This window comes from Engraulis encrasicolus, chromosome 18, assembly GCF_034702125.1.
Source record: "Engraulis encrasicolus isolate BLACKSEA-1 chromosome 18, IST_EnEncr_1.0, whole genome shotgun sequence".
NCBI lineage: Eukaryota > Metazoa > Chordata > Actinopteri > Clupeiformes > Engraulidae > Engraulis > Engraulis encrasicolus.
In genome coordinates this window covers 32,201,472-32,224,043 of record NC_085874.1, presented here as the reverse complement: position 1 = coordinate 32,224,043, position 22,572 = coordinate 32,201,472, and the positions used below count along the sequence as shown (strand labels likewise).

The window sequence follows — 22,572 nt, the reverse complement described above, 5'->3', positions numbered from 1 at the left end:
CGACCAGCTCTGCACACTCGGTAAACAAAGACATATACGCACAGGCGTGCAGTGCACACACATGCACATGCGCCCAGGCACACACACACACACACACACACACACACACACACACACACACACACACACACACACACACACACACACACACACACACACACACACACACACACACACACACACACATAACCCTTGTCATCCCATGCACCTATCACATCAATCCCCCCCCCAACCTGTTGCCCCCACCTACAAGACCCATTTCCAGTAAAGTGAATCACACATGAGACACAGCATGTCCTCCCCCCATCCTCACTGCCAGCATCCAGCTCCTCCCAGCAAGACTGTGTCTTACTGCTATCCTATCGCACCAGCATGACTGTGTCACACTACCATCCTATCGCACCAGCATGACTGTCTGGATTCCAATATGTAGGACTCCCGTCCTCCCTCGTATACTTGCCTCCTTGTTTCCTCGTAATTACGTCACCGACGACAACAGAATTCAGAATATGAGTCAGGCTCATAAAATGAAAGGATAATTTATCCTGCCTTTGTGAAAAATAAAATGAAATGATGATACCAATTCTCTCCCAAAGCAATGGCAGCATCTGTGGTTGAGCTCCATGGGACCCCATTCATTCTAACAGCCTCTGTGCTCCTTGGCGCTCCTCTGCGCTGTCTGGATGGCGCCACTTAGTGGACAGTACCACCCGGGAAAAGTCGCGAGATTCCTCTCTCGTACTACCCATAGACCCTCTCTGCTGGTACCTCCTGTTGCTTGTGTCCTCGAACTTTGGTGACGCCCTGCCTCCGTTGAGAAAACAATAAAGATTCCCTGCTGTCAGTCAACTTTGGCAGAACAACTTTTGGGGAGCTTTACTCTTTACTTTACTATGATGATAGCCAATGAGAAAATTACCTTTGGGTTGTAATTTTGGCTTTATTCTCTCTCTCTCTCTCTCTCTCTCTCTCTCTCTCTCTCTCTCTCTCTCTCTCTCTCTCTCTCTCTCTCTCTCTCTCTCTCTCTCTTTCTCTCTCCCTCTCTCTGTCTCCCCCTCTCTCTCTCTCTCTCTCTCTCTCTCTCTCTCTCTCTCCCTCTCTCTCTCTCTCTCTGTGTGCGTGCATGCGTACGTGTGTGTGTTAGATGTGGCGACGCCGTTTGCGCTGCCCGTGGACCTGCAGGCCTACCCCTCCTACTGCACCGTGGTGGCCTACGTCACCGACCTCAGCACCATACGCAGCCGCCTGGAGAACCGCTTCTACAGGTACACACACACACACACACACACACACACACACACACACACACACACACACACACACACACACACACACACACACACACACACACACACACACACCTCAGCACCATACGCAGCCGCCTGGAGAACCGCTTCTACAGGTACACACACACACACACACACACACACACACACACACACACACACACACACACACTGAACTCAGCACCATACGCAGCCGCCTGGAGAACCGCTTATACAGGTACACACACACACACACACACTAGCACACACACACACACACACACACACACACACACACACACACACACACACCTCAGCACCATACGCAGCCGCCTGGAGAACCGCTTCTACAGGTACACACACACACACACACACACACACACACACACACACACACACACACACACCTCAGCACCATACGCAGCCGCCTGGAGAACCGCTTCTACAGGTACACACACACACACACACACACACACACACACACTAGGACTGGGCGGTTTTGGAAAAAAATAGCATCACGGTTTTCTTGATGAAAATTGATATCACGGTTTTCTGCACGGTTTTTTGATATGCAACGATTTCCCCCCAAATCTTAATCTCAAATTAAATGTTAAAATGAGATAAAATCATGAATTTAAATTAATCTCCATTTATATTTAATCATTTTTTCATTTCAATAATATTTTCTATAATTTATAGTTTATATTTCCCTATCCAACAAAGGGGAAAATGCAGCATTTCATAAAATAACCTAAAATCTTGACCAGGGTGTCATAGATTTTTCAAGGAAGAAGGGTTAAATGATTATAAGCAGCTGTTTTGGGCTTTTTTTCCAAGACAGCCCAAAACAGCTTATTTCGTTTTACACCTGGCAACACTAATGGCTTATTTGTCGTTCTACACCTGGCAACACATCCGGCGCATTGCGCTGCCGCTGGACTAGCGTGTAAACAACAGTGGGACAGAAACGAAACAGACTGAAGACAGACACTGATAAAACAAACGGATTTACTTGACATTGTGTGCATATTGTCTTTGAATTAAAGTCCAAATCCAACGTAGAAGGTATTTTGTCCGGTAGTTTGTGTCATATTGCGATGTGTTTCGCTCCTATTTTGCCCCCAAATCATTTCAAACAAATATAGCAATGTATCTTGTCTGCCCATTGCATTTGAAAGCTAAGCTACTTTAGCTTATAAACAGTCTTAACAGCACTGCGCACACAGTTGGGATGGTAATTAAATACAGTTAAGAATCAGATAACTGTTGTAGCCTGTTAACATTGCACCACATAGAATTGCCTTTTATTTAACTTTGTGAGATCAAAGGTAGGCTAAATGAATTGAAATGTTTGTCATGATTCATCCATGCCATGTGTGTTCATCATGTTTCACTCTCACTAGCCTCTAGCGCGTAACCAATTATTTTATTAGTTCAATCAACATCTTACCTTGTGGTGACATTCCCTAGTAGAACAGCAACAACAGTGGACTTAGCAGAGTTGAAATGAAGTGTCAGAGACTTATGAATTAGAAGAATCTTTGGAAGTGTGACACGGAGTATGAAGCTCACGCACATAACATAGTAGGCTATAAACAACAACAACAAAACCGTCTCTCATCAAAAAGAGAACCTTGTGTCCTGTAAACCGAGATCACGGTTTTTTAACCGTACACCGCCCAGCTCTAACACACACACACACACACACACACACACACACACACACACACACACACACACACACACACACACACACACACACTGAACTCAGCACCATACGCAGCCGCCTGGAGAACCGCTTATACAGGTACACACACACACACACACAACACACACCTCTGCACCATACGCAGTCACCTGGAGAACCGCTTCTACAGGTACACACACACACACACACACACACACACACACACACACACACACACACACACACACACACACACACACACACACACACACATACTTGTTGCCCTGCTTTCTGTCAGTAGTTTTAAGTATCTGTTGATCTGTACAGGGGAGTAATGTATTCTGTGTGTGTGCTTGTTTTTCTGTGTCCTGACAGGCGCATCTCATCGCTGATGTGGGAGGTGCGGTATATTGAGCATAACGCGCGGACCTTCAACGAGCCTGGCGCCTTCATCGTCAAGACGGCCAAGTTTGTCTCTGACCTCATGTTGCAGTTCATCAAGTACGTCTCTCTCATTTCTCAAAGTATATTGTATTGTTATATTGTATATCACGCCATACACACAGTAAAACATGGGGTGTCAATATAAGTCTTAAAGAGTTTAAATGAACTCCAATTTCAATTATTTGGTCCCACTCAAAAAGGGTGTCAATTTTACTCAATGGTCAGTGTTACATTGTCAGAGTCAATTCTGGACTTTGACTGGAGTGATTTGACTTTCAGCACTGTTGTAATTACGTTATCTGGAATTCTTAATTTTTACTCAGGAATGTTGACACCCTTTTTTTAACTGTGCATTATTTCATATAATATACTGGTTGTCCAGGGTGTGTGGGGAGTCAAATGGTTTACACAGAGAAATTAAGCTATAGCAATACGGTACAACATTATAGCCTGGTCCTGACGATGCCATAATGCTACAATTTCCATTTCGTATTCATGGTCTGGACTTTGTTTGATCTGATGCGATTGAAGGAAGCAGGAAGGACATTTTCGGAAAAATCAGGACTTAACTTATAAGTTGTTGAACAAACATGTCTGACGTCTGTCTATGGCGATGTAGGACCGTTTAACAGACATGTCTGACAGAACATCCTACCGAAGGATAAAATAATAATGTAGGACCGTTTGTCAGAACACCGGCGCAAATCCAACCGCTCAACATCGCTCCACAGAAGACAGGTACCAGACGTAGTGCGGAGCCAAGTGTCTTGGCGGAAGTACGTAGGATGGCGCGCGAGGCTAACAACATTATACGTCCAAAGGAGTTTTGTACCAAAAATGGTACAAGGCAGATCGTTTATGAAACCAAGTTTTACCTCAGAAACGAAAGCTTACAAATCACAGTTACGGAGTAATATAATTCTCGTATCATTAGAATAAGTCGTACCCACTAACAGGACATAGTAGTGGTGATTCCATTTTCCCTCTGTGTTCAGGTTGTTGGCTACTTCCGCTACCTGTAGGCAGGAAATGACTGTGGTCAGAGTTCCGTCAGAGGAGGCCAAAGTTTATGTGTAAACAAGTAGCAGAACTGTGAACGATACAGACATTCTAAATGTCACACAGCTCACTTCCTGTTAGAATCACAAATACACATACACCCACTCTCTCACACGCGCGCGCACTCACACACACGCGCGCGCACTCACGCACACACACTCCTGCACTTTCACTTGTGTAGACACGCACACACACACACACACACACACACACACACACACACACACACACACACACACACACACACACACAGACACACACAAATGCATGCACGCACGCACAGACACATGCGCGTGCACACACACACACACACACACACACACACACACACACACACACACACACACACACACACACACACACACACACCTGGTATGAGTCAACGTCTCATTGAACACAAAGGTTCACAGGTGAAATTAGTCATCCTGTTTCCAGAAATGGATTTTCTCATCTGAGAGGGGAAAAAGGGCCCTCTGGGGGATCAAGGTGGTGATGATGATGATGCACACGGTTGCCAGGCAGTAACCTGGACGATGTTTCAGCATCAGCATCTTATTACCAATTAGTGCCAACTTGGCAACATGTTCTGATGGCTGAAAACGTTCACCACGCACTGATGAAGACTTGATAGCCGAAACGCGCTTGCTTTTGGTTATGGTGGTAATATAAATAAATAATGAGACGCAGTTTGTGAGTGCGGATTTTTCTTCCTTAAGTTGATGCATTTTATCGCGCACCCAAAGACTTTCGTTTTTTTCCAAGAAGTTGAGCGCGTCCTTTGCCAAAACTTAAAAACGTTCTGACGTTGCTCAGTTACAACTTGCAATCATCATTGAATGATGATCTTTGATTTCCTGACTTTTTTCACAATTTGTGTGGTTGCATTTGTATGTTATGCATTCTTTAATATTGGATTACTTAGTTTGCGCAGTGCCCGTGGCATGCCTACACCATCATGAAAAAATGCTGTTTAACTAAGCTCGCTATAAGAATATTTTTCATCACAGAATGCCATCAGTTGATACAAGTGTGAATATGTACTACATTTTTAATCCTACATAGTGCCCCTTTAAGGTGACATGTAACCTTAACTGGTTGTGTTGAAGTCATTTGGTTGGTCAGTATAACTAGCTATAACTCTGCCTTGTTCCCCTCACAGGGACCAAAGTTGCACAGACATCAAACCACTGCACCAGAAAATGAAGAAAGAGACCTTCACAGACACCAGCAGCGTATGTAACACACACACACACACACACACACACACACACACACACACACACACACACACACACACACACACACACACACACACACACACACACACACACACACACACACACACACACACACACACACACACACTCTGTCACTTAGCCTACTGAGTGCGTACACACACAAACACAAACACGCACACGCACACACAGGTGTGTAATACCTAGGCTCACTAGATACGATCACGCTCACAGTCATGCACACACACATACACATACACACACACACACACACACACACACACACACACACACACACACACACACACACACACACACACACACACACACACACACACTCTCACACACACACACACACACACACACACACACACACACACACACACACACACACACACACACATACACAAAGAAACTTGCATCTCTCATATTCAAGTTCAAGTTATTCATATGCATTAACACTTTCTATTTTTGACACATTTAATCACATATGCCCACACAGACACCCACATACAGGCACATGCACACACACACACACACACACACACACACACACACACACACACACACACACACACACACACACACACACAGAGAGTGCAGTCAGGTGTTGTGCTGCGCTTGCATTTGTTTGACAGCTGGCTGTCATCTTGTCTGTTTCCATGACTACTCAGGATGAAGACGAGGAGGAGGATGCAGAGGCTCCCGGCACCTCTGCACACATCAAGAAGGTGCACTCTCTCTCTCTCTCTCTCTCTCTCTCTCTCTCTCTCTCTCTCTCTCTCTCTCTCTCTCTCTCTCTCTCTCTCTCTCTCTTCCTTTCTCTTTCTCTCTCTGTTGGTCTCTCTCTCTTTCTCTCTTTCTCTCTCTCTCTTTCTCTCTCTCTCTCTCTCTTCCTTTCTCTCTCTCTCTCTCTCTCTTTCTCTCTTTCTCTCTCTCTCTTTCTCTCTCTCTCTCTCTCTCCTCCAGCCCCCCATCCCTCAAATACAAGACGTGAGCTTCATTTTTATTAACATTTTAATTGAACGACTTTTTGTGAAACTAGTCTGCATGTTTCCGACTTTTTTGATCATATATCTTTTAATACTATAGGCAGTGCCTTAGGGCATCATTATTATAAATTCGTAGACCTGTTCGCTTGAATGGTTTTCTCAGTGAGCGTAATGGACTGTGCATATACAACAATCGGATCAAAATTATTACATGCCCAGAACTTCAGAACAGATTTTCTTTTCCCCAAATATCTATTTTACACACAATTAAGTGTGTTTTATTTTCTCAGGGAGATCAGGGGCGGGGGGGGGGACAAAATCTGTTCTGAAATTCTGTGCATGTGACACCTTGTAATAACAGGAAAGAGCATTTTGGGCTCCATATTCACTTCCTTGTCTTCTGGTCTGTTTTTGATGATGTCACGGGCACAGAAGGCTGCGCGGCCGATGCTGCGGAGCGTGCGTAACAAGGCTGGCTGCCGTGACCCCGAGGCCTGGAAGGAGGGCTGCAGGGAGCTGCTGGAACTCATCACCCAGTGTGAGGACTCAGAGCCCTTCAGGCAGCCAGTGGACCTGCAGGAGTACCCGGTACACACACACACACGCATACACACACACACACACACACACACACACACACACACACACACACACACACACACACACACACACACACAGGAGACCTGCAGGAGTACCCGGTACACACACGCATACATGCATACACACACACACACACACACACATGTATGCTGCACACACACACACACACACACACACACACACACACACACACACACACACACACACACACACACACACACACACAGGAGACCTGCAGGAGTACCCAGTACACGCACACGCGCGCATACACACACACACACACACACACACACACACACACACACACACACACACACACACACACACACACACACACACACACACACACACACACACACACACGTATGCTGCACACACACACACACACACACACACACACACACACACACACACACACACACACACACACACACACACAGGAGACCTGCAGGAGTACCCAGTATGCGCGCCCGCGCACACACACACACACACACACACACACACACACACACACACACACACACACACACACACACACAGACAGTTGATATGTTAGGACTCTCTCTCTCTCTCTCACACACACACACACACACACACACACACACACACACACACACACACACACACACACACACACACACACACACACACACACACACATAATGTATCCAGTATATACTGTACATGCACACACACATGCACACGGACACACACACACACACACTCCTTCCACACACACAGAGACACTCCTTCCCTGGTCCTTGACACTCCCTCTGCATCCTCCAGGACTACCTGGACATTGTGGAGACCCCGATGGACTTTGACACCGTGCTGAACACACTGCTGTCCGACGGCTACCAGTCGCCCATGGACCTCTGCAAAGACGTGCGCCTCATCTTCAGCAACTCCAAAGCCTACACGCCCAGCAAGAAGTCGCGGGTGAGGACCATGCAGACACAGTACAGTGCAGTGCAGTACAGTGCAGCAGCAGCAGGGGAGCCGTGGCCTAATGGTCAGGGAGACATTGGCAGGGCTAAGGGCCGTACACACACGTCGCTGCTAGTTACTCGCTCAGCGAATGAAGTCAATAGAATGTCAATGTGTTCCAGCGAGACTAGTAGGCGAGTACTGTACAAGCGATGTGATGTGGGCGGATCCCGTGTTGAAAATATTTTATCTTCGAGCGAGGCGAGTAAGCGAGTAACCAATTGGAAGGCAGAGTTCGGTACTTCTCGCCTGTTCATTGGCAGTTAAAGCCGCAAGAACTTTCAGCGAACGTTCCATGAAAGAGAGGCGAGTAGGCGAGCAAGCGAGAAGCTAGCAAATAGCAGCGATGTGTGTGTACGGCCCTTTATGATCAGGTAATGGGGGTGTTTTTTTTGTTTTTTTTTAAAGGGTTGAGAGCCAAACAGGGTGATGTGACAAAGCATGATATCATAGCGAGGCAAGTCAGACTAAATGTGAGATGAGATGTGAATATTTAGTCTGGCCCCGATCCATGACGCATCGGAAGATTGTTGATGGGAAAAACCTGCTGTTTTTCAAACCTTGTCTGTGCCCATAGGCCAACGCTCTGACCAAAACCCCGCCCGATTCGCATCCAAAGATTCAAAACAAATATCCTGTGTTGTAATTGGTCTGCCAGTTTCAGGGCCTGGGGCATTGTCCAAGGCTAGACCTACACGCAGGTAAAAATAATTTTGGCCGCTGGCGGGTGGGGCTAGCTTACTAGGCTAATGTTAATACACAGGTACCATATACGGGCAATGGTGCCCATGGGGACCCAGGTTCAAACCCTCCTCCGTCTCTCCAACTGCTTTTCTGTCTTGCTCTACCCCCAAGAAAGGTAAAACATCTCCAAAAAAGAGTCCACCCTCTGCTACACTGTAGGGATGGCACTACAGCACTTTCTGTGTTTCAACGACATGTTCAGGGACTGGGATGAGAATTTATTATTATTATTATTATTAGTGTAACGAAGGAGAAAAAGACAAATTCTCCTTGTTTAGAAAGTTTAATTATTGGGGGGCGCTGTGGCGCAGCGCGCTAAGCCCCACACATTTGGGCTTGCATGCCCACCCCGGTTCGAGTCCGGACGGGGTAATTTCCCGATCCCACCCCTTCTCTCTGTCCCACTCGCTTCTTGTCACCATCTTAGACTGTCCTATCAAATAAAGGCATAAAAGCCCCTAAAAATATATTTAAAAAAAAGAAAAGAAAGTTTAATTGTTGAGTTGTGCGGTTGGTTGAGGAGCAGTTGCGGATATCACAGCCCAGGACAAGTATACACTAGGCTTTCCTCTGTCAGCCATCTGAACGTACAGTACATCGCACTCGGTCAGACATTTCACGACACACACCATCTGTTATTTAGTATGTGTGCGTGAAGATCTGCACCACGATTGTGAGTGCTGGAACAGTTCCAAAAGCTATTGCTGTTACTTTGCCACTGCCATTGCTACTTATGTAAATATCAGCTGACGCGTGTGTGTGTGGGCGTGTGTGTGTGTGCGCATGGATGTATATGCCTATATCCATATGCCTGTTTATGTGTCTGTGCATGTTTTGTTTCTTTATGTATTTGTGCGTGCATGTATGTGTGTGTGTGTGTGTGTGTGTGTGTGTGTGTGTGTGTGTTTATTTATTTATTTATGTGTTTGTTAATATTTGTGCATATGTCTTGTGTCCAGATCTACAGCATGAGTTTGCGTCTGTCGGCGCTGTTCGAGGAGCACGTGAGCTCGGTGGTGGCCGACTTCAAGCGTCTGCAGTCGGAGCGTCAGCACAGCGAGCGCCTCACGCGGCGCCAGACCATGAGGAGGAGAAGGAGGAGCACCTCCCCCGCCAGCAGCACCGCCTCTAGGTACGCATCACACCGCACCGCACCACACCGCACCACACCGTACCGCACCGCATCACACTGCACCACATCACACCGCACCACACCGACCCTCGACATCACCAGGGGCTGTTATAACTGCCTCCAGGTACGCACCACACCGCACCACATCATACCACACCGCACCACATCATACCACACCGCACCGCATTACATCTTATCACACCGTACCGCACCGCATCACACCGCATCACACCACACCGCACCACACAGCACCGCATCACACCGCACCACACCGCACCACACCGGCCCTCGCCATCACCGCACCGCACCGCACCACACCGCACCACACCGGCCCTCGCCATCATCAGGGCTGTTATAACCTGATAGTCTCCAAAATGGTGATGATGACCAAATATTAATCGATTACTGAAGCCTTTCTTCATTGTCATAGCGGTGTTGTTATGATGTAGTTGAATGCTTTCGGCAAAGAGTGAATACCGTGGCTACCGCACAGTAGATATGGCTGCAGCCTAGGCAACACACCTGCCAGGCGGCCCCCGGTCAGCCAAAGGGGGAAGAAATCCACATAATGGGACAAATGTGACAAGATGCGGTATTGATAACTTAGTCTGCCGTGTCAGGTAGACTTTTAAATCTTAGTGCCCTTGCTTTGGAATTTTGACGCCGTCTGTGTAATTTTGTTAAGAAATTTGCCTTCAGTGGGGGCCTTCAGCATTCTGGCCCGGGCCATTGGCTGCTGAAATCTGACCTGAGCTCTGTGATTTGCTAACCGGACTAGGCTAATGTGACGGAGGTGTTCCTGCACCTATTCGTCCCCCTCGAGGATGCGAACCTGCCACCTCGTCAACCACAACGGTCCGGAAATGGGAGTCACAGTACCATACCGCTGGACTAAAGGACCAGTCCCCTAGCCCAGCGCTACCGATACTGTATGAGGCTTCTGGAGGGAGGTTTACACATTCCATACCACACCAACTCTGCTAGTTTGCCTCCGTTACACTAAACCTTGAATTTTACTATAAATTCTGGAAGCAATTTTTACTATTACGGTAATTTGCAGCCAAAATTTGAGGAAAGTACTGTATGTCAGTAATTATTCAGCACAACTTCAGTGAAAATTTCAGGGTAGTTACAGTAGTTTGACAACGCAGTATAATTTAATTTAAAAGTAATGTAAAACTTTCCCAAAATTATGTCTCTAAATTAGGAAAGCCTGTGGAAAATCATGTTGTTCTGTTTCATGACATTACATTACACTTAGCGGACGCTTGTATCCAAAGCGATTTACACGTATATAGGTTCATGATATTGGTTTCAAGCCATGGAGCAATGTGGGGTTGCCTTGCTCAAGGGCACTTCATCCATGATGAAGATGCTGGAAAGGGTGGGATTTGAACCTGCAACCCTCTCATTTAAAGGCCAGCGCTCTAACCACTGAGCCATGGCTGCCCACCATGTCTTTTTTTATTTTTATTTGTTTTATTTGTTCATTGTTTATTGTTCACCTAGTGAAATGAGCCAAGTGCTTGCTTGAGTAGAACAGGTATTTAACACATTCAATACCCACCGTTTTTTGGTATTTAGCTGTGGACTTCCAGCCAATTTCATCATTTTGTCATTTTTTGAACAGCCATTGAATATTTTGTCTTCAACCCACAGACACATGTCAGGGGTTGTTGAAAGCCCAACAACTCAGCTGTCTGTATATTTTTATGGTTTGTTTCTAGCTTATTCCATTCCGAAGTTATTTCACTTTAAGCGAGCACTGGTTTAGGTAAAAATAGCAATTTTCAACATTCGAACTGAGATTAAGCCTTTTTTGTCAGGGGTGCGCTCTGACTCTCCGAGTTTAAATTGCGGGTCTAAATGCATTTTCACGCCCGAAGAACAACTCCAGTAGCTTCCAAGTAAACTATTTCGATGCAAAAATCACCTGGTCAGGCTATTGTTCAGAGCCACATCATCTGAAATGCTAGCTAGCTAATGTCACTTGACTGGCAGTTTTCGTTCTGTAGATAAAAGTAGACGTGCCAAAGTACTCACCCAAAAGTAGGTTACTTCCTGCTGTGTTGCATGCTGTTTTTCATTACAACCTTCCATTTTACACCTATCTTGATGGCAGCAAAACTCCTTATCCTTCCATCATATGTTTAGGAATAGGCTAGCTAGCAAGGCAAGTATGTTTTGATTCTCCAGCCCAGGAAGTAACTCGAGACGTGACGTGACGTGATCAGGAGGTGGTTTGACTCGCTTTAATAAAACTCAAATACTGTGTGTAATAAAATGCACAGATGATGAAATATCCAGATCCTGACTTTGTAGGAGTTTTGACTTTGTAGGTGTTTTCATGATCTATGTCAGTTCTGTTCATCACATTATTACGAAAATCACACAGAATGTGCATTAGAATGTGTAGATTCAGAATCCAATTAAAAAAACGTAATTTTACGGGAGCCAACGCATGGGAGGCAAAACGTATTTTTACATGACTTGGTAGCGAATGTGTTAACCATTAAGAAGTGTTTTCCTTCAGTGCACCATGTTGTTAGAGGCAAATGAAGTTAACACTTCATGTCATTGGTTTAATCCTCTGCCCTGACTGTCTTTTTTTCCAGCCCGGAGAGGAAGAAGCGTGTGTCTGGACGGGTGCCTCCGCGTCTCAATCACGTGACTCCCACCCCAGCTGCTACCGCCACCACCTCCTCCTCCGCCTCCTTCTCCGCCTCCTCGTCTCGGCCCGCCTCGCTACGCCAGAACCTGCCTCACGTCAACGGCAAGGCGGACGCCGCCGCCGCCTCCTTGCGCAGCACGCGCAGCTCGGCGCGCTTCGGCGGCAACACGCACACTCCCGCCCACACGCACACGCACGCAGCCACACACACACAGCCCTCCCCGCCCGCCAGCTCCACCCACCACCACCACCACCACCAGCCAGAGGCCTCGGCCCGCATGCTGCGAACGCACCACCACCACCACCACCACCACCACCACCACCACAGCGCCAGCAAGCCACCCGCCTCCTCCTCCTCCCTCGCTAGCTCCAACTCTATATCCACGGAAACGCCCCATGACCCCGTCAGCTCGGGCAACGAGGGCAGCTCGAGAGAGAGGCCCCGACGCAAGCTGCGGACGCCCGTCCGACTCAACCCAGGTATAGGCACATGCGCACACACATGCACACACCAGACGTTGTGGTGCGACAGCTTTTCAAGTTAAGTCGTGCTCCTCAAATGCCACAGAAAAGTACTTTTGACTCAGCGAATTTCTATTGCTGAATGCGACAATGCTCTGCTGTGCCCTGACCAAAACCATGCCTATCCCTAACCTGTCAGTAAGGAGATGTGTCTTCTGCTTTACGTTTGCCAAGAACAGCGAAACCAAAAAGATAAATGTCAAATTTGGTTGCAAAATTGTGCCCAGACTAAAACCATCCCTACACCTAACCTGTCACAGGGCATTGAATTAAAGTGATGGTTCGGAGTAGATTCACCCTAATGCCATTTGAACCTAGCCTGGTCCTGACCATCCCATAATACTACCATTTCATTTCGTATTCATGGTCTGGCATTTGTTTGCTCTGAAGCGATTGTAGGAAGCAGGAAGTTTGCACTCAGTTATGGTTTGAAATTATTGGATACCTCTCACCCAATCGCTGGCAGTTACTCAACAACAACATAGTGCAGACCAATGGCTCTGGCGCAGATGTGTACGTCATTGTCACGAGCGTCCTCCCCCTTTCGTCCCCACGTGGGGGGCGTATTCGATTATTGGCTGTTTTCTGGGGGGGGCGTTGCGATCAAAATTCTACTGCTCCAGACACTCCACAGAGAAGCACGGCCAGACTACAGTAGTGGAGCCAATCCTTTGGCGGAAGTACGTAGGATGGCTCGCGAGGCTAATTTGAACCTTGACATCCATCCAGTAGTCCACCCCAAGTGTTTTCTACCTTCGGTGAACATTAGCCGAGTTACCGAGTTATTCCGAATAGCTTAGTACAAGCGGTAATGCATCCTAGCAGTATCTCCAAAATTACCACACTAAAATGACATGCCATGACACACAACTTCTACAGTAGTACAAATATGGTCTGTACTCACAAAACGATGCATTTGGAAGTTTGTACATAGTCCAGGGTTTTATTATTATCAACACAAGTCGAATAGCTTCTCTGCTTATACAGCTGGGTCGACGTTACTTCCACCATATGGGAGTAGCACGTAAAAGTCCTCATCAAAACTCATAACATGCACAATGAAAAGTGACTTCAGCTTCAGTTGTGATAACTAAAATCCTCGTGTAACTGATAGTAGGTAACATTTTAAATATCTTTTAAGTGTTGCCTTGAAAATATAAGCCTTTATCACAATTCAGTGAAACCTTTTTTTTTAATTCTCTCATCCTTGTTGAGGACTTTTACCTGCTCCTCCCAGATGTCTCAGAGCTGAAGTCAGATCAGTGGTCATATGGCCCTCTGATGGGGGCCATGAAAAAATGTGGCCCTCCTTATCATTAAAGTTGTTTTCCTTTATGTCTATTGGAATGCTATGTGCTACTAATATGCTTTACTTTCTTTACTTATGTTGCTATATTTACTCTAACCAGCCTCTGTGCAGCACTTTGGTCAGTTTTGTACTGTTTTAAATGTGCTTTAGAAATAAAACTTACTTACTTACTTACTTACTGTCTCACTGGGTCTCTCAGGGCCGGTCCATGACAGCCCCAGCCAGAGCAGCCTGCACCTGAACGGCCACAGCAGCCACGTGACCCTGGGCGTGGGCCGGAGGCGCGGCCGACCTCGACTGCACCCGCTCCCGAGCCCGACGACGGCAGCGCCGCAGCGACCCCCAACAGCATCCCCAGCAGCAGGAAGAGGCGGAGGCGGAGGCACGGCGGCGTCAGCCTCCCCACCCCCCGCCACCCCTGCGTCTCCCCGTCCGCCGGGCAAGAAGCGCGGCCGCAAAAGCAAGCAGGAGCTGGAGGAGATGCGCCTCGCCGCGCTGAAAGAGGAGGAGCTGGCGCGCTCCCGACGGACCCAGATCAAGGCGGCGAGCTCTGCCCACTCCAACTCTTCCTCCTCCTCCTCCTCCTCTGCCAACGCAGCCTCCTCGCAGGACGCCGTCCTGTCGGACTCGTCCACAACGCCGCCGCCCAGGAAGCGGGGACGCCCCCGACTTAATCGGACTCCGCCGGCTCTCTCGCCCTCTCCCGCCCCTCAACCCCGACCGTCCAGCAACCCCCCGGCAGCCCTGCGCAGGAGCAGCCGGCACAGCGCGGAGGAGGAGAGCAGCTCACCGCCCCGCCGAGGACGCGGACGACCCCGCCTCCGTGTCCAGGAGGAGGAGGAGGTGGATGAGGACGGACAGGAACTGGAGGAGGAGGAGGAGGAGGGGAAGGAGGAGGAGAGCAGCTCACCGCCCCGCCGAGGACGCGGACGCCCCCGCCTCCGCGTCCAGGAGGAGGAGGAGGAGGAGGAGGAGGTGGACGAGGACGGACAGGAGCTGCTGGAGGAGGAGGGGAGCAGCTCACCGCCCCGGCGACGACGCGGACGCCCCCGCCTCCATGTCCAGGAGGAGGTGGACGCGGACAGACAGGAGCTGCTGGAGGAGGAGGAGGAGGGCGGTGAGGAGGAGGAGGAGCTGGGGAGGTACGAGGAGGAGGAGGGGTACGAGGATGAGGAGGACGAGGAGGAGGAGGGGGCGGGTTTGAGGCCGAGGCCGGGGCCGGGCCAAGGCGGCTCCAAGGGGCCCCTGATGCGGACGCGTAACCAGGGGAGGCGCACGGCCTACTACAACGAGGAGGACTCGGAGGAGGAGCAGAGGCAGCTGCTGTTCGAGGACTCCTCGCTCACCTTCGGCACCTCCAGCAAGGGCCGCGTGCGCAAGCTCACCGAGAAGGCCAAGGCCAACCTGATTGGCTGGTGAAAAAGCTCAAACGAGAAAGGCCTCGGCTGACCAACCTCGTTGGCTGGTAGAACCTCCGAGAGAAGGCCAAAGCGAATCTGATTGGCTGGTAAAAGCTCACCCAGAAGTCCCATCGCCAACATCATTGTCTGGTGAAAGCTCAACCAAGAAGGCCTCGGCTGACCTCATTGGCTGGTAAAAAAAAACACCACCCGCTGTGGCGTCTGTAACCGTAGCAATGGGAGTGGACCATGGGGGTGTAGACTTGATCTAGACTTTGTTTGGCCACACCCCGCCCCCAATATGTCCAATATGTCCTGACACACACACACACAAACACACACACACACACACACACACACACACACACACACACACACACACACACACACACTCACACACACACACACACACTAAGCTGTCCCATGATCGCCTGGGGCAATGCTATTTCTGCTGCTATGAGACTTGTTTAAAAAATTGAGGTTGTGTGTGTGTGTGTGTGTGTGTGTGTGTGTGTGTGTGTGTGTGTGTGTGTGTGTGTGTGTGTGTGTGTGTGTGTGTGTGTGTGTGTGTGTGTGTGTGTGTAAGAGATTGATAGTGTACAGCCCAGGGTTTTCATGTAGAAGCGTCTATGAGTGCCCATTCCTCACCTATACTGTACAGTATACAGTACCCAAACACACACAGGCGCACACGCACACACACACACACACGTGTTCTCATGTATCATGTACTTTATGACTGTGCTGGGGTATGGAGTTCAGAATTAGTGGTGTTTCTACATTTATCGCTCTGCCGTCAACACATTTTATTTCAGTAGTGTATTCAAATGTCACTATTTCAACTTTTCAGTGATCACGTAGAGGAGTAGGAGCAATGAATCAGAATCTGAAGTACCCAGAAATGGGAGTCAGCAGTCAACACTTACATATTTAGGCTCGATTTACTCAAACCAAAGTCTCTGCGCATGGCATGTCTTGCAGCCTAGTTACAAGGGTTAACTTGGGACCAGATTTATAAAGTGCTTATTAGAAGAAAAGAAGACAGAAAGAGATAATTCTTGGTGTTCACACATCAATACACCTATGTGTATTCATATTTTTCCATTTGAGGTGCACATCTGTGCATCAACCACCATTGTTATTGGCACACCACATCAAGTGGTGGAAATTGACGCTGACTGATATTTAGCTGATATCATTGGCAGATGATCATTTGGACGAGTTGTGTACATTTCAAACGCTGTGTTAAGGCACATTTCGTAGACAGCACTAGAGTTTACCAAGGTCTAAAGACTTGAACAAGACATAGTTTGGTTATTTTACCACATGCTTTTGTTGGATTTGATTTAAAGTAAGTCTTAAGATTTTATTTTTTGTTTCAGTCATGTAAAATGTTTACCTGTTACAACACAATACATCAGCTAATTTTAAAGCACGTCACTTATCAGTATCCATCTGACAGAAGTTACACCAGTTACACCAAGACAGAAGTTACACCATTGAAACCCATCAGGTAAAGGATAAAACTTTTACATGTCTGAAATAGGGATGCAAACGATTAATCGATTAATCGACTTTAATAGATCAATGCATTAATCGCAATGAATTGACAATTCAACTGACAAGAGACCCAGGTGAAATGGGCATGTGAAGAGTCTGTGTGAAGAGGGGTGTGAATAGTGGGAATATTTGAATCACCTTTGGATTAAATAATTGAAATAGAATTTATTTAAATGTGGTATTTTATCTCAATTTTTAATTAAAATGTTTAGATTAAGTAGCTTTTTTTCCGGGAAACATTGAGATTTCGGGGGGAAAACGCCGCTCATCAATTAATCGTAAGTCGATCGATAAGGCTATCAACTAATGATTAATGAATTAATGAATTTGCATCCCTAGTCTTAAACAAAAGAAAATCTTAAGACTTGATATTTAACAGTTAGACATAATGAACATTATACTGTACATCTACGGTATGTATGTGACTCCAAGTAGTCATACTAATATTCTGAAGGAACCTTAACCCCGCATTGCCCCAGGGACTGTAGCCAAGGGTGTATCTCTAAATTACGAAGTCTAGTTGGATTTTTAAAAAAAGTGTCAGCTAAATGTAATGGAATGAAATCTACAGTGCATCAGTGTTGAACAACTTCATAAGTTCATCTCCAAATTCAGTCAACACTTGACTTACAACAGTGTAGTATCCAACCCTAATACAGACACTCACATATAATCGCATGCACAGAGTGCAATATCTCTCTCCCACTTGCACACAGACTCACATTGTATCAACGTTCAACGTAATGTCTAGATGGACACTTGCTTACACATAATTTGTGTCATAGTCACTGTGGAATATGATCTCTATGTCAACTCCAAAATCAAAAGTGTGGCAGGGCAAGTGTGTGTGTGTGCGTGTGCGTGTGCGTGTGCGTGTACTTAGCACTTGACTGTGAACTTGCTCTCCCCCGTCCCCCGGGCCAATTGTCTGTGCGCTGCAGAAAATGAACTCTGAAGCTTATGTTTCAAGTTAAAAGCATCTGGTCAATTAAAATAAATAAAGTCAAGTTAAAAAAAAAAAAGTAATTATTTTTGAACTAGACATTTTAGAATATTAGACTAATTTTAAGACATTTGTTTGAGAACATTTCACTTCTTAGAAGCAAATATCTATATCTGATCATAAACAAATGGCTTGCTCCATGGACAAATTTCTTACAATTTGTCTGAATAGTTTAGTTCAAAAGTATTAATTATTAAATGATTTTTATTTAACTTACGGTTAACTAAATGCTTTTTACTTGAAACTAGAATAGCTTGAACTAAACTAGCTTGCTAAGATTTCATTTTTTGCAGTGTGGTAGGCCTACTGCAAGTGTTAGGCTAGGGCTTTGTCAGGGTGTTATTCTTGCGTTATGTTCACTTGTGTTTTCTGTGCTCACTAAATCCACAGCTCTACAGTCTGACCTCATAGCTCTTTGCTAAAGGGGAAGGACAGTCTTAAGTAATATATTACGACTTGGTCATTGCCATTCTGGTAACAACAAAAATATATAACAGGGGCCTTGTCTTAATGGATTGCGTTTTTTAACCTTAAATCTGTCACCAAAAAACATGATGTGACGTGTATTTTGATTTATGAAATTTAACCAAATGGAAACCAGTATAACCAAAACATCACATTGTAGTCCGATATTAAAATAATTAGCCTACTGTATCAGTAGCACGCATGAGGAATACATTAACCATAAACAACACCTGATGAGACACAAGTAACTTTTCAAATCTCTGTAACTGGTAGGTGTTAATTAGGGGAATAGGAAAGCCAGAACATTCATTTTTATTTTCATATATGATTAATTTCTGGAGTTAGTTATACATATATCAAGGAAGGAAAACACTGTGCATTTCAGATCAAAGAAGTAAATTAACATATTTATTTGCACCACATCATTGTGATCATTAGCATTGCAGCATTAGCATTAGCAAAGGAGAAATATGGAGCCGAGTATAGCCTCCGGGGTCTGCCCATTGGTCCGACAGTCCATAAGTCAGACAATAAGCCATACAGGAGCATCACACAAGTACTGGGGTAGGCTAGGCTACACGTGGGAAGGTCTTTTCAGACAAAAACATGCCTTTTGACGGTTAGGGTTAGCAATTGGTTTGGTTTGGGCATAGTTCTTATTTTTCAGTTAACTTAAAAGTGAATATTTACACACTTATGACGCTAAAATAATTGTATACTGACAGAACATGCCTTTAATGACGGTTAGGAATGGTTTTGGTTTGGACATAGTTTAAACGTGTGCGTCAGACTAATGGTCTGTCGTACCAATGGGACGTAACCATAGCCTACTTGGTATACATGATAGGCCTACTGCCCTACAAAGGCAAAGTGCATTGAAACTGAAGACAAATGAAGTACATTAAAACCGAGAAAAATCTAATATTTGAATGTTTTTCAAATCACCCTCTTCAACCAGAAAGGGCACCGTTTCTGTAGAATCACCCATAAGGCTTTGCCACAAGATAAAGGAGGTGATATGAAGACCATTTTCAGTATGAACTCAATATTGACAAAAATATCCAAGTAAAGGAGAGAAATCACAGCACACTGGTTTCGCTGTTGCTTCATCAGGTTCACTCTGCACATCACCAGCACCTGGACAGTGGTTGTGCACAGAATATCTAATTTTAGTACTTCAATGACAAAAATATGTTCACGAGTTTGGCCTTGAATGCTTGGTGTTCAGTAGGCATAGGCAATAGGCATGCTTGGCATGTTAGCTGGCCTCAGTTCTGGGATGCTTTAAGCGAAGATCATGTGGGATGATGTCCGAGAAACTAGAGGGGAGAAATACTCCACCTTGCTTATTGGGTCTTTAAAAATGTTGCATTTATAAAATAAAGTTAAATAGATGGCGTCATTTCACACTGATTTATGCTTTCACCAATTGGTATGAGTTTTTAGGAAATCTATAAGGTAGTTCCACCCTGTGTGTGCGTGTGTGCATGCGTGCGTGTTTCAGATAGCAAGGAGAGAGACCCTTTCATGACTGTTGAAACAGTGCATTGAATATGGAGAGAGTTGTTTCACTTGGTTTTCATCATACTCTGCAGTCAGAAAACTCACCTGTTCTATGAGTCCTGTATGTGTGTGTGTGTGTGTGTGCGTGATGAAAGGAGAGAAAGACAGCGCTGCAGTTGACTTTACGAGGTGTGACGTTATGCCATTTTCAGCAGCCACTCGGCCAAGAGGGAGATGAACTTAAGACGTGTGTGTGTGTGTGTGTGTGTGTGTGTGTGTGTGTGTGTGTGTGTGTGTGTGTGTGTGTGTGTGTGTGTGTGTGTCTGTCTCCCATCAGTACAGTACTTCTCTCGGTACCTCTAGAAATACACAAGGTACGCGAGTGACACATAATTTATGCACTTGAAAAACTATAGGGTTGGCTGTGTGTGTCGTGCTAAACGTTTTCCGACAACTTGTGTACATTTTTTATATGTGAATCCCTTTCTAAGTGGTCTAGTTTTAGCTCTTTACTTCTTATGTGGTCCTCTGACGGGGGACTGCAGCTAAAGTGTGCAGCTATACACATGAGAGAATGCTTTGTGTGTGTGTGTGTGTGTGTGTCTGTGTGTGTGTGTGTCTGTGTGTGTGTGTGTGTGTGTGTGTGCGTGCAGTACACACATGCGTGCATGCAAGCATCCGTGTGGCTCTATAGTGCGTGTTTGGACTGATCGAAGTTCGTTCTTGATTGTGCCTTCTATTCCCAAACTGTGTGTGTGTGTGTGTGTGTGTGTGTGTGTGTGTGTGTGTGTGTGTGTGTGTGTGTGTGTGTGTGTGTGTGTGTGTGTGTGTGTGTGTTCTGGAGGAGTCTAGGCCCCTTCCTGATACCACCAACGTACCACCAACCATAACCGTGATATTGCTTTATGAGTTCAACATGCTTTTCAGCCCTCCATTTGCTGTCTGTGTTCTCGCCCTTCCTGATTGCGACTTGTGGACAGTCAGCCACAGCCCCAGTGGACCATATATAATAATACTGGACCCTCATCCGCTCACTATCCACATGTCTGGGCGGGCTTTGGATCTATTGTGGACTGGGAGCTCAAAAGGCCACATCCGACCTTCACATTGTCCTAGGGAACACACAGGCTGTCGGATAAAAAAAACAAGCTTGTTTGGTGGTGAGGGGGTTGTTTCGTTCGGCTTAATGTTTTGTTTTTGTTTTTTGTGAGTTTTTTTTTGTTTTTTTAAAAAGAAAAATGTATTTGAAGTTCATTTCTTATGTTGCCAAAATTGACGTGTGTGGTGGTGTGAAGTTACAAATGTCTCTGAATGTCGCCCCTTAAAACGGAGAGGAAAAAATGGTGGTTTTCGTGAACCAACACCCAGTGGTTGCTTGTGTTGTGTGTATGCATGAAAGCAAAAAAGTTTTGTATGGTGTGTGTGTGTTAGTGCGTTCAGACTGTGTGTGTGTGTGTGCGTGCGTGCGTGTGTGTGTGCTAGAACTATTTGGCACCCATGTGTGTTGTGTGTCGATTTGTGACTGTGTACTTTTATACTTCTATGATGACTATAATACCCATTATAATATCTCACCTCCAACCTGTCCAAAACAAAGCAATGGTGTGCAACACAGGATGAGACATCACACTAGTACCCCACGCATCACGTCCTGTGGGGATGAGAGAGAGAGGTCAGAGGTCATACAGGGGGAGGGGGGGAGGGGCTGCATGCAAGCTATCCCAGAGTCCTCTCTGTGTGAGGTTTGGGAAGAGGCTTCACTTGTCCTCTGGTTTCCAAGGAGATTGGATTAGAGGACTTTATATGTTAGTTTGTATACTTTTATATAAAAAAGTAAATGCAACGAAGAAAAAAAAACATAAGCATAGAATGTATGTGTAGGGAGTACTGCTGTCATATTAGTTCATACTGATATTTTAAAGAAATAAACGGTTGTGTTTACGATGTTGTTCTTTTGTCATTGCTTTTTTATGTTTCATGTACTTTTCTCCAAA

General features: G+C 46.1%; 1 protein-coding gene across 1 annotated transcript in view; it reads left to right on the top strand.

Moving 5' to 3' along the window:
* Positions 1-22,519, top strand: part of phip (pleckstrin homology domain interacting protein) — a 91,940-nt gene extending 69,421 nt beyond the window's left edge. The window contains exons 31-40 of the mRNA XM_063222152.1: positions 1-20; positions 1,145-1,265; positions 3,328-3,453; positions 5,615-5,687; positions 6,365-6,421; positions 7,115-7,270; positions 8,069-8,221; positions 9,973-10,145; positions 12,761-13,296; positions 14,847-22,519. The exon at positions 1-20 is cut by the window's left edge and continues 136 nt beyond it. Of these exons, the coding sequence (XP_063078222.1) occupies positions 1-20; positions 1,145-1,265; positions 3,328-3,453; positions 5,615-5,687; positions 6,365-6,421; positions 7,115-7,270; positions 8,069-8,221; positions 9,973-10,145; positions 12,761-13,296; positions 14,847-16,066 (2,635 nt within the window). The 3' untranslated portion in view covers positions 16,067-22,519. The remainder of the gene's footprint in view (positions 21-1,144; positions 1,266-3,327; positions 3,454-5,614; positions 5,688-6,364; positions 6,422-7,114; positions 7,271-8,068; positions 8,222-9,972; positions 10,146-12,760; positions 13,297-14,846) is intronic.
* Positions 22,520-22,572: the final 53 nt, after the last annotated feature.